At 37.1% G+C, this 17,787-nt stretch overlaps 1 protein-coding gene across 1 annotated transcript in view; it reads right to left on the bottom strand.

Moving 5' to 3' along the window:
- The window catches only part of rxfp2 (relaxin/insulin-like family peptide receptor 2), a 112,341-nt gene that overhangs the window by 82,245 nt on the left and 12,309 nt on the right, over window positions 1-17,787 (bottom strand). The window contains exon 2 of the mRNA XM_015380063.1: window positions 2,769-2,912. Within this exon, the coding sequence (XP_015235549.1) occupies window positions 2,769-2,912 (144 nt within the window). The remainder of the gene's footprint in view (window positions 1-2,768; window positions 2,913-17,787) is intronic.

Genomic DNA, 17,787 nt, shown 5'->3' on the forward strand with positions numbered 1-17,787 from the left:
TACAAACTACTTTGCCGCAAACCACAAAACGCGCAAAACCATAATTTAAATAGGGTGTCTCCAACAGTTTTGCACCTGCCACCAGTTACGCAATCACACTTGTTAAATCACCTGCGCAAAATTCCAGTTTGCGAGCGCAAATTACTGCACGCAAAATTGGATCTTGATAAATCCGGCCCAAAGACAGGTAAAGGAGGATGAATGTATCTGGAATAACGAGCACACATTTCTGTACTTTCTCATTACCATTACAAGTAATATGAATTGTCGCAAGATTTGTGAATTCATAAACTCTCTAAAATCTTGGCGGAAGCCAATGGATGCAATAGCCTTGAATACAGATATGATTTTGAAACAAGGAAATTCAGTGACATCAAACACAAGCAGCAGGCTGAAAAAAAAAGAAAACATGGCTACACCTGTAAACTTTGCCATTTAGACTGTTTTAGCTGTAATACCCTCAATTTCTTTTTTAAATACAAGCAAAGGACCCGATTTTTGCCTTTGTGGATGGGAAAGATGATTTTTGAAACAAATCAAGAATGTAATACGTCACAGCTGCTACTGCAACTGGCTAAATGCTCAACATGGGAGGCAGGTGCCCCTTGGTGATTTACTCACTTGGCTTGAAGAATTGTACTGAATGTTCATCCTTTTTTGCAAACGTTTTCCACAGAAGCCTTTCCAGATGGATACTGTGCGAAATTCAAATTGAAATACATTTATCAATCTGTCTAGGTCAGAGTTCCTAGTGTTTTATGAGATTTCCAGCTGTTCTTTAAAAGAAAAAAAATGGTAAAAGCTTAAAGCCCAAGTAGAAATACTACTTCCAGGGTTCAGATTGTATCGCATAAGGCAATTGTTAGGTAAGAACTTTCTTACCTAACAATTGTAAGTAATTTCACCTTTAACCAAGATTTCAAATTTATCGACTGTTGTTTTATTCTACAGTACTGATGTAGTTAGAATAGGTAACATGAGCTTATGCAGATTTTTTTTTCAGTTAAAAAGTTTGTGAATGTCCAGAGATTTATTGAGACTTAACCAAACATAATGCACTGTTCAACACTTGAATGCACTGTTCAACTCACACTTTAGTATTCTTGAATAAAATATTAATTTTATTTCAAATGTCACCATTATTAACCACAAGAAGGAACCTTAAAGAGGACTCCATGCTCTAGGTATGCTTGTCCATAATTTTGAGTTCTCCTGTGCTCCGGCCACCATAAGGCCAGGTACGACTTCTTAACCTCTGATCTCATTTTTTTTCCAAGTCACACTGCCTGCGAGTGGAGAGAGAATCCAACTAAGTAGCTCCCAATATGTGCAGATGTTATTCACTATAAAACGTTTTTTTTGTGTTTTTTTTCCAAGAAGACTGATAAACTGCCATTTCTACTGTCCCTATTATTTTTTGCAAGGCTCAAAGCAGATCACTACTTATCTGTTTATTGTCCTCCTGAACTCATATCATGGGTAAAGTATTCTGTTTTTTAAAAAGTTTTACTGATTGTTTATGCCCAGTCTACCCCACCTGTTGTGACTCTAACCTGGCTGTTTTGGCTTGTGATTTATTGTATTTAGCATTAACCCTCAAAGCAGATGTGTTTTAAATTGTTTAAAATTGAAATGAAATCCTGCATTTGGCTGGGTCAGATTGTGATGTATTTGAAAAAAAAAAAAAAAGATGGCACGGCATCAAAGCAAGGCCTGACTTCATTAGCCTGCCTCAGCCTGCTGCTGAATGCTCCAACTAGAGGATTTTACTTAATCAAAAATATTAATGAAACTATGCTTAAAAAAAAAGCAGCAGTAAAGGATGTGAAAAGGTTTAATAGGTAGGCTACTAGGTGAGGCAGTAAGAGGGGAATCTCTGTTAGTGATCAGTGAAGTTTGTCAAAGTTTTTTTCATAAAGAAGGTAGAATGATCAGCTGTGCTTTCTTGCTCTGTCCCTGTTTTTTTTTTAAGGCTCAAAGAGGATCACTATTTCACTTTATCTGATTTCTCTCCTTCTGAACTCCTATAATGGGTAAGGTATTCTATTTACTGAAATGTTTTGTCAATTGTTTATGTTCCAGTCTGCCCCGCCTCTATATGCATGCTGTATGATTTAAAGCGGGGCAAACCTCACTATTTTCCCTTTTTATTTTGTATTTCCCCCAAACCGAATGCGTTTTACTTTGCAACAGTGTCTCTCTTCCCTTCAGATGCAGAATTGTCTTCTCATCCAAATCCGTCGTCTAGAGTTTAGACTTCTTTTTAGGCCATTCAAGGAGCCCACTATGCTCTTGAGAGGAGCAATGCATGCAAAACATCTCTGTGTCATTACAGAGAACAGCTGAAATTCATTGATAAAAACAAAAATATGGCCTCTTTAGCTTCTGTCACTGGAAATATTGGGTTTCTAAGACAGTTGACAGTTGCTATGTTCCAAACTTTGATTTGGCTCAATGATGGGAATTTTTTTGCCATTCGTTAATAACTGTCCATTGATTGCTGGGAGAAAATAAATACTTTATTTCTCTTATTAACTTTTCACCCCATCTTTAATAGTATCTGGTCAAATCTAGAGCAAGATATGAGGTAGCAGTTCAAAGAACAACATGAGGAAACACACTTAAAAAGACCAAAAGAAGATAAGGTAAAGGACAAGCGGGTGATGAAAAGATTTGCAAGAGAGTAAAGTTCTTTCTTTGTCTATTGATGTGAAAAAAATCTGGCTGCCCCTTCCCCTCACTTTAGCATAGCTGACCAACATACTCACCACAAAGCCTCTCGTCTGCTCCATTGGGACAGTCTCTGTGCCCGTTACACTGCAGAACTTGAGGGAGGCATTCACTCATGTTGCCACATGGAAACTGGCCAAGGGGGCATCTCGTCCCTTCCTTCACAGGGTTGGCCACCAAGGCTGAAAAAGATAAAAAACAAGAAAAGAAAAATAATCAAAGGGAAACTTATCAAACACTTCCATGACCACATCAAGAGCCAGCAGCTTCTACAAATATTTTTGAAACAATGGCTCTGTCTAATGAGCAGAGTGAATTGCAGTTAGCGTATCATAATGCTAGACTGCACATAAGATATATCAGGTTGTACGATTTTACTGCTACAACATAACGGAGTGAGGGATTAAATGGAATTGATATGGAATGACTGCCTACAACGTGCTAGGCCACGTAAAATCACAGAGTAGGGTCAGAAGATTGTGAGGGCCGTAGTTTGCAGAGATCCCGACCTTTGTAGGATCAACAGATGTGATCTCAGGGCAATTGCGCAACTTTTGGCAAGAAAAACCTTGACTGGGAAACATAAGAGTTCTGCTGTCAAGCCATTAGATGACCTCCTAGATGAAGAGCAGACACTATAATTCACTGATGCGTAGAAAAGTGGTCATAAATTCAAATAAACACTCAAACTTAAAAGGAAGCCTTCAAGAAACATGTGAAAATGTTACAGCTGCAAAGCTGACATCCTCATAAATATCCCAATGTTTTAAGAATAGGCTGTCATTGAATTTCTCCAGATGTCAAGCAGACAAGCAAATATGTTTGTCAGAGTAGTGTGTATATCATTAACCAAATAAGTTTATTGAAATGTGGCTGCTCCTATTCTATTGCTTCTAACACCGTTTACTGTTTTGTGATACAAGCAAAACCACGGTCAAACGTATGCAGCTGCCTTAGTATTCAAATGAAAGGTTATGGCTTTCTTTGAAGAGTTCCATTTAGTTTTTAGAGCCTGGTGACCTGAGGGCTGAAAACAGTACCTTATTTTCCATCTGGCAACCTTTGGTAGAAAATACATGCTGAGTGACTTAGGCTACTTCTGTGTTGGAAAAATTAGTCAGAACCAGTAAAGTCTTTTTTCTATCCACTCTTAAACCATTTTCTACTTGCATGCAACCTTTATGGTTGTTTTTAATTTATTCCCTCAGTGAGAATGGGCATAAAGGGATATAAAGTTGAGACAGGTTTTGGCAACACCGAACAAAATGTAACATATTAGCTCTTTGTACTTGTTAAATCACTTGCTTATGTATTTACTGTGCACATTTTAGTTTAATTGTGTTGAGTAAAAAACCAGAGCAGCTGAGCATCCACTCATTCCAATGCTATAGTGCACACTGGTGTATCATTGGCTTGTCTTAATGAGGCTGAAGCACCCCAGACAACTCATCTGTCAACTTATTAACGCTCCCATGCTGATTTACTACGTTTGTTGTGCAAAAGGACAAAGTTATAATTTCTATCATTCTCTGTCCTTGTTCAGCACTAACTCATATTTGATTTGCATCAGGTAGTAAATGAAAGGAAATTTAACCACAAAAAAACCCCCAAAAACTATGAAATAAATTACCACCTCTGTTGCTACTTGGCAAAGCTACCAAAACAAAATGAAACCCAACCACTAATAAAGCATTACACATTCAAATAAACATGCACTATTCCTACAGGGCTGTAAATCAGAGGGAGACATTGATCGATTTGGGACAGCAGTTTGGTTTCCAACTAACCGGATTTAACAGCAAACCAAATTCTAGAAGTTGAATTTTAAGACAGTATTTTGGGGTTTTGTTTTTCCAGAGATCAGAGTAGAGATGCATAGAAAAAAAATCACTAGTGACCAGAGTCAGCATATTTTAGGTCTCCCTAACCAGTGGTTGCCAGGTCACATATGCAAGAAACACACCATTTCAAAGCCCTACCAAGTTTTACCGCCAACTCTTCCGTTGACATTCTGACAGTGTGAACTTGGGTGGAGGTTTGTAGAGGACTCTACTGCAGAGACTGGAGCTGAGGTGGTTTCTTGCAGATTTAAAACAGGGGAGACACTCAGGAGAATACATAAAGGTGATAGAGAAGAGAATCCAGCTATGATGAACTGCAGAGGAGGAGTATATATAGGGAGATAGAAAAAGTAATGGAGTAATCAGCCAATTGGGAGCAGGTGAGGAGAGAAGCAGCTAATTGGAAAGAAGAGGAGCAAACAAAGAGTAAACCGGGCAATTCTGTGAGCAGGGGTCAGTTTCAAGAAGCAGGGATTTATTTCACGAAGAAGGTTTAATGTAAACTCTGTTTCTGCTCTCATTGGCCCATTAGGGAAAATCATTCAGATATTTGATGATGTTTCCTATCATCTGTTTGCTCATGATATCCAGTTTTACTGCTCTTTTAAGTCCGCAGAGATCCAGAAATTAAGCTCTCTGCTGAATTGTCTTGCGCACGTTAAACAATGGCTTGGTGCGAATTCCCTGCAACAAAACTCTGATAAAACGGTGCTGTTGATTGCTCCTGATGACGCTATGTCGCTATCTGAAATGTATTTCAGATATCATAAATACATATTCAGTCAATCTGATAAATGTCAAAACGGCCACTTAAAATGCGTAAACATTTCTAGATATAAAAAACTTAATTCCTACTGGTATAATTTTGTTTATTTTTTACTTTCTAAAATTCAGTTTCTGCTACAAAAATTTAATTTAGAAAATATATTATTACAGTTCAACCTAGGAGTGTGATATTGTTCAGGAAGAATCTTTTTTAGTGATCTACAAATGGAACAACAGACAGGAGAGTGCTTATAATAAATATAGAAACAGCCTTCACTTCATAGAAACTTACACATTAACTTTGGCAACAAAAAACTGCCTGCCTCTCCGTCCTGGATTTAACTGGTAAACCTCCCTCAATTTGCCCGCCTGTCTACCTGCAGCCTGTTTGCCCACACAGATTCTGCCCCGCTTTCAGATTAACCCTTTCAATAAATCAATCAAAACGTCACTAANAAACAGCCTTCACTTCATAGAAACTTACACATTAACTTGGGCAACAATCTTCCTTGCCATCTTCCTGTCATTTGAAGCTGTAGCGCTGTTTCTCTCCCTTTTTTATATTATTTCTGATATTATAATCTCTAGTTCCAGTGGGGTGAAAGAGGCACTTCCTGTTGTTATAGTGACTCGTCAAATCCGGGCTCCATTGATAATGGCTTTTCATACTTTTTACGCACGTGTTAACTACTCAGAGTTGATTGAACTAACTCCTAGCAGACGTTGTGAAACTGAAAACTCTAAGTTCCTGACTTTAGGCTAGATCTACTTAGAATTGCGAATTTGAATCTGAGTTTGTTAAAATCTGCTTCTTGAAACGAAACCCTATGTTTACTGAAAACTTTAAGTCTTAACTCTATCAGCAACATGGTCTGGGGTTCATTTCCCGGCCCAGGGTCTTTCTGGATAAAATTTTCATGTTCTCCCTGAGCATGCCCAGGTTCTCTCTGGGTACTCCGACTTCCTCCCACAGTCCAAAAACATGACTTAGATTAATTAGCTGGTGTCAGTTTGTGCATGAATGTTTGTTTGCCCTGTTCGTCTCTGTGTTGCCCCACGATAGACTGGCGATATGTCCAGGGTGTAACCCGCCTTTCGCCCCTTCAGATAGGCACCAGCAACTCTCTAGGGATAAGCGTGATGGAAAATGGATGAATGATTTTGTTGTAGTTTTGTGCATACAATAACAAAAAAAAATGTAATGGTTTCTGCACTGATTCTGGCCTGATCACCCAGTCCACACACCTGCTCTGCTCCACTCATCTGCAATCAGCTCTGACTAGAGTCACCTGTTTCCAGCACTTTAAAAACCCCATCAGATCTGTCCTCTGTGCCAGATTATCTCGAGCCAACCCGCTACGAATAGTCCAGCATCTAAAGAGTACATGCCTGCCTATCTGTTTCTGACCCAATCTGCCTCCTGACTCCGAGCCTGCCTGACCCCTGTTTGATTCTGCCTGCCTGCTCCCCTCTCTCTGGATCTCTGACTCTGAAAAGCTCCGCTAAACTGCCTGCCTCGCCGTCCTGGATTTAACTGGTAAACCTCCCTCAATCTGCCCGCCTGTCTACCTGCAGCCTGTTTGCCCACACAGATTCTGCCCCGCTTTCAGATTAACCCTTTCAATAAATCAATCAAAACGTCACTAAGCTGTCTAGGTTTATTTGGATCCAGTCTCTGTCTCCTTACAAAAAATCATTCACCAGGTTCATTAGACACTTTAAGTTTTAAAAATGAATATTGCATGTCTTTTTGAAAAGAAAGTTATGGAAGAATGATTGCCATTAATTGACAGACAATTAATGCATACTTTTCATAATCAGAAAATTATGTTTATGAGCACTGGCTTGCGTTTCATCTTTCAAATCATCACATACAGTACATACTAGAGCAGAAACAATGAATCGGATTAATTGTTATTTATCGATTATGGAATAATCGTCTATCGTCTAACTAATTTAGTAATCAAATAATCATTAACTGGAGTATAGAGACTGTAAAACATTCCTTTAATTGCCAGAGCAACTCACTTAGAACAGTAATTATTCAAAAATGCTTTCATCTATTAATATGCTCTGTCCAGAACTGCACAAGTGGAAAAATTGTAGTTCACCTGGTTTTATTTTGTAATGAACGAATCTTTGGCTATACAATTAATCAATAAATCTAAAAAATAATCGACAGATTAATCGATTCGCCAGATAATCGTTAGTTGCAGCCCTAATACATACACAACCTTATCCATCCTGACATTGGCAGCATTACACAGACTTTTTTAACAGAAGTTAATATCAGTGAGAAAACATTGGTGTGTATGTGTGTGAAAACAGCATTATAGAAAACAAGACGGTACAGTCAAACAGCACAAGTCCCATAGAATGGATTCAGGCTGTGCCTCTTCTCGTAGTTTTTTTTATGGCTGATGATATGCAGTTTATCAATGATAACAGCTGCTTCGGCTTCGTCTAAAACCTTAAGTTTTATTTACCATTTATCTGCTTCATAGTTTTTATCTATTTTATTTACAATGTACCAATTTAAAAAATAAAAACCTATGTATTTAAGTTTTACTTCAAATTAATTTCACAAGTTTCAGTCGCATGGATTTAATGTAATAATTAAAAACGACTCAATTGATAGGATATGATATTTCTGTTTCTGTGTTTCTGATTCTGTTTGCGACATGCAGATTTGTTTTCTCTCCTTTTTGTACAATACATGAAGAAGTAATGGACTTCCTAAGGCTTAGGAATAATTAGTTGATAACCGATTGAGCCTACTGGAACTCAGGAGGCACAAGCTGAAGCATTTCTATGGGATATGGGATTGATTACCACTGAAAATGGCAATTTATTAGGATGATAAGCAGCCGCCTAGAATTTACTGTGTAAAGGAAGATGAATCAAAAAGAGGAGGAAGCCGATTAGATGATGCTTATTTCCTGTTTGACCAAAATGTTTTTTTTCCATCTTCCCCTTCTGAAAGGTGATTTCACCTAAATACAATACATTGATCCACTATCATTATAGCAGAACAGGAAGAATCCTATTTTGGTGATCTACAAATCAAACCACATAGAGGACAGTGCTTTTAATAAATGTTAAATCGGCTCATAGGCCACTTCATATAAACCTACGCATCAACTCCAGCAGCAGTCTTCTCCTTAGCCGTCTTCCTCTTCTTTGCAGCACTGTTTGTCTTTTGAACACATTCTCCATTTCTTTCCTTCGTTTCTTCATTAAAATATCTTGTTCCAATGGGATAAAATTCCTGTTGCCAGTTGTCACAATGACTCGTCAAACTGGGGCTTCACTTATAATAATTTTTCATACTTGTTATGCACGTTTTCAACTCTGAGTGGGCTTGCTCAGAGTTGATTAAACTAACTTACAGAAACCTTTATTGAAAAACTCAGACTTAATAACTTTAGGCTAGATCAATTTAGAGTTGATCATCATGACACATCATGAAAAGTTATTCTCAATATAAAATGGAATTAGGCCAGTTTGTAGGATTAAAAGTAACTTTTGAAAATAGCATTCAAGCAAGTATGAAATATGGTTTTCATTAAGCCCAAATAAATGTATCATTTTTTTCTTTATTGGTAAAGCATAATAGTCTACTTCTAAAGTTGTTAACTAATGTAAAATCATCATAATTAACAGAAATAAAAGATTTGAAACATCAGTCTTTTTATAAATAATAAATATGTTTTAAAAAGTGCATAAAGCTATAATATTAACCTTTCCAAAAAATAGTCACATTTATTGAATTACTGTACAGCTTATGTTATAATGTTTTAAGATATGTAAGTATTAACTTATTATTTATCATTTAAATCATTGCTGCCTGATCAACACTTTAACAAAACTGAAATCTGCAATGCAATGTAATTCTAATTTTTCTGTCAGTAAGTTCAAATTATGTAAAATACTTGGCTGAAAAGGGAAATACTGAAGTCAGAAAATGTGAATGGGAGTTTGAGAGTTTGAGAAAACAAATGTAAATGGACTTTGCAATTTTAACATTAGGTTAGAACTTCCTCTTAACTGGATTAAACTTGGACTCATAATCATATTTATTATATAATAACACATTTTGTGAATGTATTAATCTAATCAAATGCACAGACTTAATTTTAAACCTTAAATTAGAAAAATTAAACCTGAATTGCCGATAGGGAAAATGTTTTTGAAGTGACTTGCATGTAGCCTTGGCAGTAAAAAAATTCAATGTAATTAAGCTTCTTTATGTTAATAAAATGAACTGTGCTTCTACTACCTTCAGAAATTTGATCAAAACTTTATGCCTCCGATGTCAAGTTATCAATTCCTAGAGACAAAAGAATAGATGTTTGTGTTCTTCCAGAGCATTCAGTTTAAACAAAAGGTCACTGCAATAAATCAGTAAATGCATCTAAAAAAATAAATCCTTGTTTTACTCAAAGTCACAAGGGACTTGGCTTTAATTATAGTCTGGGAGGCGGCACGGAGTGAAATTAGTACCAAAAGATGTGATGTGCTGATTTATGTTTAATCAGGCAAAGTAAGCTGTTTGATGTGGAAGGAGAATAATATCTTATGTAAAAGGAATAATTGAAACATTAAAATCAGAACCTTAGGGCTGTGCTATCCAACTGCATGTATCCTCTAAGTTAATATATTTCTGATTATATTGTTGGAACTGAAATGGAGGGAACACAGATTAAACGAAAACCCAGCAAAACAGGCCGTCAATCTATAATGAAAACATGCAGGGAAATGGAGTCAGTCTATTTACCTCTTTATCTATCAATTTAAACATTTCAAAATAATTCAAAACAGGAAGAGTTAAAAAAAAACTTAAAGGACTTAAACTGTTAAATCTTCTAATATTAACAGCAGACATCAAATAAATCAAATAAAAGCATGGAATGCCCATATTTGCTGCATCATGACTCTCTCCGTCCATTTTCTATGTCTGCTTTGTATTATTAGGTTTTTTAAGTGTTGCCAGGGTGGTTAGGCCAATCCAGGCTGTCAACAAATCATAGCCGGGGGACACCCTGGACCTTATGAGATTTTTTCCAGTGGTTCTGTCAGTATGGTGATGCCACAAATAAAAATGTTTTCCTGCCAACGACTAGCAGGGCTTGCATGTAAAACATCCATCATATTTAATTGCTATTTTTGGCCTACACCAAAATCTGACACTCTCAGCTCTTAAATACTGGGAAATTAATGCCACAATTGCTAAAAGTGACTGGGTCTTACTGCTTGGCATGGTGTAATGAAATCAGAGGATTTTTGGAAATGGTTTAACAATAATAGCCTCCTGCTGCTTTTCTGTCACCCTGGTGGGAACAGCAAAAAACAGTTAGGGTTCCACTGCAATTAAATCAACAACTATGTAATAATTAGCAGAGCAAGTTATGGTAATCTTTAAACACACTTTATTGATGAAAAAAGCATTTGTATAGAAATAAGACAAATGGTATTAAATAAGTGGTTAAATCTTTATCATGATACAATTTGATACATGATTCATGATACAACAACCTACATTGTAAATAAAATGTGTATTAATAACATTTAGGGGACTCAATGGCCAAGTTATGAAATATATTGCAGACCTGTTGCAGCCGGTCTTCCCCAAACCCATTTTAAGACCTGTGTAGCGCAAAGATTTCAAACAGTGGCTCCAAGGTTCTGGAGAACCATTCCACTCAGTGAGCTTCACAAATCTACTGACTCTTTAAAAAAAATACCTCAAAATGTATTTTGGCAGGATTTGACTTAATAAGTTGCTTCATCTACAATTTTTTATGAATAGGTGTTTATTTTCTAACCCCTACTTTATTTATCTTTGTGTTGTTATAATTGCACCAATTACTTTTGGGGATATTGCTTCAAAAACACTGCTAAGTATTGCTAACATTCAGGGAATAAACAGGACATAGTAAATTTCACAGTGTTAAATATGTAGTGTCAGGGGGACTCTTTTAGAGTTATTACAACAATAACTGGAGTAAGATATACACTACGTAGAGTTATAATTTAACACTAATTCCAAGTGGGACCAAATGCAATTTTAAAGTGTTAAACACTGCAAAATTTACTGTGGAGCTTCTTCAGGTAATTCATCCAACTATTCTTATTTCTAAAAGTGAGGCAGATGTCAATAAGGACAACACCACAAAGAATAAAACGAAAAATGAAAATGCGATGCAAACATTAAGTAAGAACACGCAGTCACACAAGTATGATCATCGAGTAAAGAGAGACAAATAGTGCAAGAGTCAACAGTGCATACAGACCATCTTCGCTGTGATGAACACACTTAATTTAGAGATAGACTTTGAAGTGGAACATATACAATAACCTCCCCGTTAAGTCAATAGGCACACATATAGGCTATCTGTTGAACCATCCCCGTTAGACCCGATACAGCCATTCTGATTATGGACACTTGCTCACTGCTTGCCTGTTCAAAACCTTTCCTAAAAGTTTTGTGGAAGTGCTACACTATATTTTCAGTTTATTTATGTAGTGCCAATTCGCAACACATGTCATCTCAAGGCACTTTACAGTTCAACAAGATGTATTCCAAGTTTTTTATCTAAGAAAAAAATGGCTGATTGCATTTCGTCATTGACCTGAAGGCAATTCCTCATACCAAGCATGCTTGTGGCGACAGTGGAGGGGGAAAACTCCCTTTTAACAGGAAGAAACCTCCAGCAGAACCAGCCTTAGAGTGAACGGCCATCTCCCGAGGCTGAATGGGATTCAAGAAGACACAAGCAAAGGCCTAAACTCTTGTACTAAACTGAAAAAGAGGCCGGATGAAGCTACTATGAGAAAACGCAGAGAGAGCACAGATTTTGCTGAGTGGGAGACTAGAGATAGAATGAAGCAAAATGTTGAAAAAGGGGTCCCTTTGTCCTCCAGCAGTCTAAGCCTTTAACAACATAATTATAGAGATCGCTCTATTAGCTGAGCCACTCTAACTATAAGCTTTATCAAAAAGGAAAGTTTTAAGCCTAGCCTTAAAATTAGACAGGGTGTCTGCCTCACAAACTAAAACTGGTAGTTGGTTCCACAGGAGAAGAGCCTGATAACTAAAAGATCTGCCTCCCATTCTACTTTTAGAAATTCTAGGAACCACTAGAAAACCTTCAGATTGACAGCGAAGTGCTCTGTTAGGAACATAAGGAACAATCATATATCTGATGTAAGATGGAGCTTGGCCATTTAATGCTTTATATGTGAGAAGGAGGATTTGAAAGTCTATTTTTGATTTAAAAGGAAGCCAAATTATTTTCCTGGTATCACAAAATTGGCAGATAGGATTATTACCTCTGCCAGTGTGGTTATGTTTTCATTGTAGTTGGTTTGACTGTCAGTTTTAAAAATATCTAAGAGTTAAGGATCGAGTTTGCTAATATTTTCAGAAAAGGTGCATAACGTGAGTGGCAACAAATCATAACATTTTGGTGATGTTCTGGATAACTATCTGGATCCAGGAAAGTTTTGAAAGATTCTGTGAGTACAGGTATGAACTTAAATGTGGAAGTAACAATACATCGGTGGAAATGAGCTACTTGACAGAGGTCTGCACTCTCTGAGAGCTTTTCGAGTCGGTTTTAATTTTATTTTCCCCTTTAATTCCATTCTAAATCTTTACTACATTGTTAACTCATAATGTTAGATTAACAAAAAAAAATCTATATAAAAGAATCAAAACCATTTTCACTTATATTACAAGACATTCAAAGAGGTAAGAACCATGAGTCTAAATCATAGAAGCCTATAAGTAAAAGGTTTTTCAGATTATTTAAAGAAACCCTGTATTTTTGCAAGAACAACTATAATTTAACCAAATAGTATGTATTATATTAGGGACTAATTGTATTTTAGTTTGAAATTGCTAAAACACTGCATGTAAGAGATTAAATCTATTAATCTTACAACGGCAGTCAGGGTAAATTTCTGCAGATCTCTGATATGAAAAAACTCCCCTTGACCCAAATCTGGATCACATAAACCTTCCCATCTTATGACACCAGGCAGTGTCACAGCTTATGCTAAAAGTTTCATGGAAATATGCAGCAGTTTTGCCAGTCCAAGTAAACTGATCCAGTGATAAGACCTTTTCACAGAGGATTCCTGTCCAAACTCAACATTCAACAGTAAAGCAGCAGCAGGAGGACGTATGTGAAAAGAAGCTAATTTAGTTGAGCATATGATGATTCTTTGTCATTATTAGTTGTTCTCTTTCTTTATTATTTTACCCTCCCTTAGGTCTTTTAAAAAATCTACTAAAAGTAAATGAGGGCTGAGTAAATACCACAAAATGAAGCTGTGGTCCTTGAGGGTCCACGTCTCACAATCTCTAGATATGAACCTGCTCTGACATGTGTCTGGAAATAATTGTCTTCTCAGAGGGCCCTGACACAATATTCTTCCCCATCACTTCAAACTGTAATCCACTAATAAGGAAGTCAAAGTAAGTTAGATGTAGAGCTTTAGGAAAAGAATGAAACAAAAAGAAATAAAACACATTAATAGTTAAAAAAAAGCTGTACCAAATGGCACAGAGACTCAAGAAAATAGTCCGTCTGTCAGTATTAACAATGTATTCCTCCTGCAAAGTCCTTATATCTTGGTTTGATATTTTTTGCTGGCCTTTTAAAAGGTTTCTCATTACCAAACTGTTGCACAGATTTGTACAAAAAAGCACCAAGGCCAATGGCTACAGCTGTATTACTAAGCTTCTGAGTGTTTTAGGGAGTGCTGTACTCCAGAAGCAGAGGGAAAATTAGTTCTCCAATGACCAGGGGCCCCTCATAAGGTCAGATATCTGACTGAAGAGTCCAAAGGATTATTCTAGTTATTTGCTCTTCCAGAGCCAAAGAGCAATACTAGAGAGCTTCAGAAAGACCTTGAAATGGCAGGTATAGTTTGTAAGACAACAACATCCCAAAATATAATCAGTTCAAAGTAGAAAAAACAACTTTCAGTTCAATTCACTTACAAAATACATAATTAATCCTATAGGGAAATTAAATGTTACAGTAGCTGAGCTCATGACATGAAATACTGGGAGAAAATGGCCAAGCTTCATAGAAGGCCAAAGATGAACTCTGGATATCAATGAACACATCATGTTGGGATAAAGAAGCACCATGGCAAAAGGGAAGTTTGTGGGGTGGAACATCAGGCAGTGGGCTGCCTTGCACCATTTGGCAAAAGATGTTATTGAATAAGGTTAAGATGTTAATCGACATCGTTGATAAAAGTCTGATACTTGAAATTATCATAGATATCAGAGTAAGCGAATAGTCAACATCTCCTTGACAAAGAAACTCTTAATTGATAGAAGTGTTAGACTTGTATATAAAATTAAAATGTGAAAAAGAACTAAAGTTCAGAGTGCAAAGGATCCCCTGAACCTTCCAGATATGGAGACTCTGGAAGAATTTAATACATTTCTATGCATTATATCTTGTCTTTCCAATTTTTAATCTTTAACATTGGTCAGGTCATTTTCAATGAATTCTCTGCATATCGGCATTTCTTTGGGTTGTTTGAAATCCGGAGCAAATATCAGGGCAAAGTAAGTACTCAGGTTTAGTTCTACACATCATCAATGAAGGACTGCTCCAATCAAAGCTGTTCAGGAAAAGAGGGACATTCAGCAGAACCTTCTGAGCTGATTGGGTGAAGTGAGACTTTGTACCAGTCAAACAAAGTTTGGTTTTAGCCAATCAAGATGACAAATTAAATTCCATTTTACGCTCTTGCTGTCTCTTTAAAAAATGAAATCTTGGATTGTGACAAAACACGTGTGATAGCAGCAGCCACACATAAGTTCAACTGAGCTGCAATATTTATTTCAGTTTTGATGCTCTTGTTTTTGTCCCAGTCATATCTCCTGCATTAAACCCTACTAGTGCAGCATGATTTGCAAATCTGTGTTGGGTCTGTCTTATATGGTTGGCTTTGGAGCAGGACAGATGGATTGTTGTGTGTTGTGAACTCACAAATACAGCAACAGTTCAGCCTGCAGGCAAGGTTAAGAACAAAGGCCCCATTAGTAATATATAAACTGAAAACAAAGGCGACCTTAGTAATAAATTGGTTTGAATTGAGTGAATGTGTTTCTGTGGTGGTGTCACACATCCTGGATGTTTTAAATGTGTTTCAGCTTATCTACCTGAATGAATAGTTGAATTATCTCCTTATATGTTCATTTGCCCATTCATTTAATTTAGGTGTTTCCAATGGCTGTATCTAAAACACATCACACTTTTATTTTCTGAGTGGTGTACTGTAATACTTAGGGTTGCGTTTAAGAGAGGAGATGTATTGGCAGACTCGACAGAACGGTCAAAAACTCAACCATACTGGTACTGGGGATTCCACAGTGTTGACCTTTAATAAACACACTCTTCACCAACCTTGCAACGCCCAGTTGAACGGCTGCTTTATTCTGAAACATGAAAAATGATCAGAGTCAAAACAACCTGTAACATTACTAAGAAAATAGGGAACTAACCTATATAGATCTGCATCACATGTCTCCTGAGCTCTCTACAGAGAAGCAGTGGCGCATAGCAATATCAGAGAACTTAAATCGACACTACACAATTACGACTGTTACAGTGAACATCCCTACTACTGTCAGTTGTTCAATTCTCATTTTATTTAGATATTAGCCCCATTAACTTCTCTGTGGGTCATTTCATCATATAAAGTTAAATTACAGCTAAAAAAATCACAAAAAAACCCTGTAAACCTATATATGTATATAAAAAATACATAGTAATGAAGGACATTCATTGGCAAAAACACTTAAGTAAGTTAATAATAATAGAACTTCATTGATCTCACATTGGAGAACTATATGTCCTGTCCCCTTGGGCAGCAGTGGGCTGGCCAAGGGGACTTGTGTGGCATTCAGCGAGCAGTTTGGGGTTGAAGGTCTTTCTCAGAGACCCAGAGTGTAGATTGTGGAGATTGAACCGAGTACTTGCAACCATCTCAGAACACAAGCGCACTGCTTAAACCCACTAGACCAATACTCCCCCACTCTGTTTACGTACTGTATACCTTTTTTCTACTTGGCGAAAAAAACACATTTACCCGGAAAAAATGGTCTTTTAGTGGCAGTGGGAGCAGCTCATTGGCCCGTGTCAAATGACTGGGCAAGCAATCCAGGTAACGACGGATCCGCTCTGATTGGCATAGAGTGGGAACATCAGACCTGCTAATTTACGTGATGCCATTGAGTACCACATACGGAAGTCAGCACACCCCAGAATTCGCGTCTGATTCGATAACCATGGTGCAGCACTGGTGAGAGAAAATTGGAAAGAAAAAAAGAGCTAAACAATTACTACGCTCTGGCTCCCTCCCATGATGCTCTTCATTTACTTTTCTGATATCTGTCACAATGGTGACATCATCATGCTAACCCAGTGTGATGGTGTCAACAGGCATGCAACAGTGGGGGACAGAGTCCATGGAGCTTGCCAGCAGGGAAGTTGGACCCAGCTTGGGGTCCGAGCTTGCCAATGGGAAGGGAGCCAATGCTGATTGTTAGCTGATCAACCTGTTTTTGAAATCTGGTGTAACCCAATAATTTCAGTGAAAAAGATTTTTTAGGCTTAAGATTCTAAAATATTCGAAGTCTGCGTTTACTGTGTAGTAAGAAAAAATAGCTAAACAAACGGAAAATGCCTTTTAATAAGTAAACAGCTACAGGAATACCTTTAAAACTATCTCAAGAATTGCTCAAAGTTGTCCATAATATTCTTAATTTTACAAAGGATTTTTCTTTGTTAAATCTTATTTGGTTGCTCAGAAAATAAGCTGCTCTTTCCCTTGTCAACGGGCTACAAAACTGTGAGAAAAACCTCTTTACATTTCCCTTGTACACAAAGCACCAAGAATTAACTGTGCATTCTTCAGTAATTAAAGTTTTTCTGTTAATCTACTTGTGGTGTGCCCTGCTGCTTTCCCAAGGTGTTACAAACCTGGTCAACTTTCATGCTTTTGTTAAGTTTATCTAAGTCAAAGTGACGGACAAGATCAATGACACCTTTGTGATATACTTGCTCGTTGACATCTTATAAACTGTTTTTTGTCAGCTCTTCTCTTTGGAGAAGAGCCATTTGCCTAGAAGCTCCTATCCATTTTGTCAATACATGCCTCTTACTTCTGTGAAAAGGACAGACATTTCATTAAGCTCGAAGTGTGTAAATATACAGAGTATAGTTTTTGTAGTTTAGTCTAATGTACGTCAGAAGCCTAGACTAAACAGGGGAGGATCACTGGTGTTAATTAACAGATTGCATTAACAATTGTTGAAACATATACCCTCTGAAATTAACTACAGAAACCACTGCAAGGTTCAGCACAAGAGGAATGTTCTGACTAAATAATCCCTTTTTCCTATCAGGTCTGAATCTCA

Source organism: Cyprinodon variegatus, unplaced genomic scaffold (genome assembly GCF_000732505.1).
Source record: "Cyprinodon variegatus isolate N-32 unplaced genomic scaffold, C_variegatus-1.0 Scaffold207, whole genome shotgun sequence".
Classification (NCBI taxonomy): domain Eukaryota; kingdom Metazoa; phylum Chordata; class Actinopteri; order Cyprinodontiformes; family Cyprinodontidae; genus Cyprinodon; species Cyprinodon variegatus.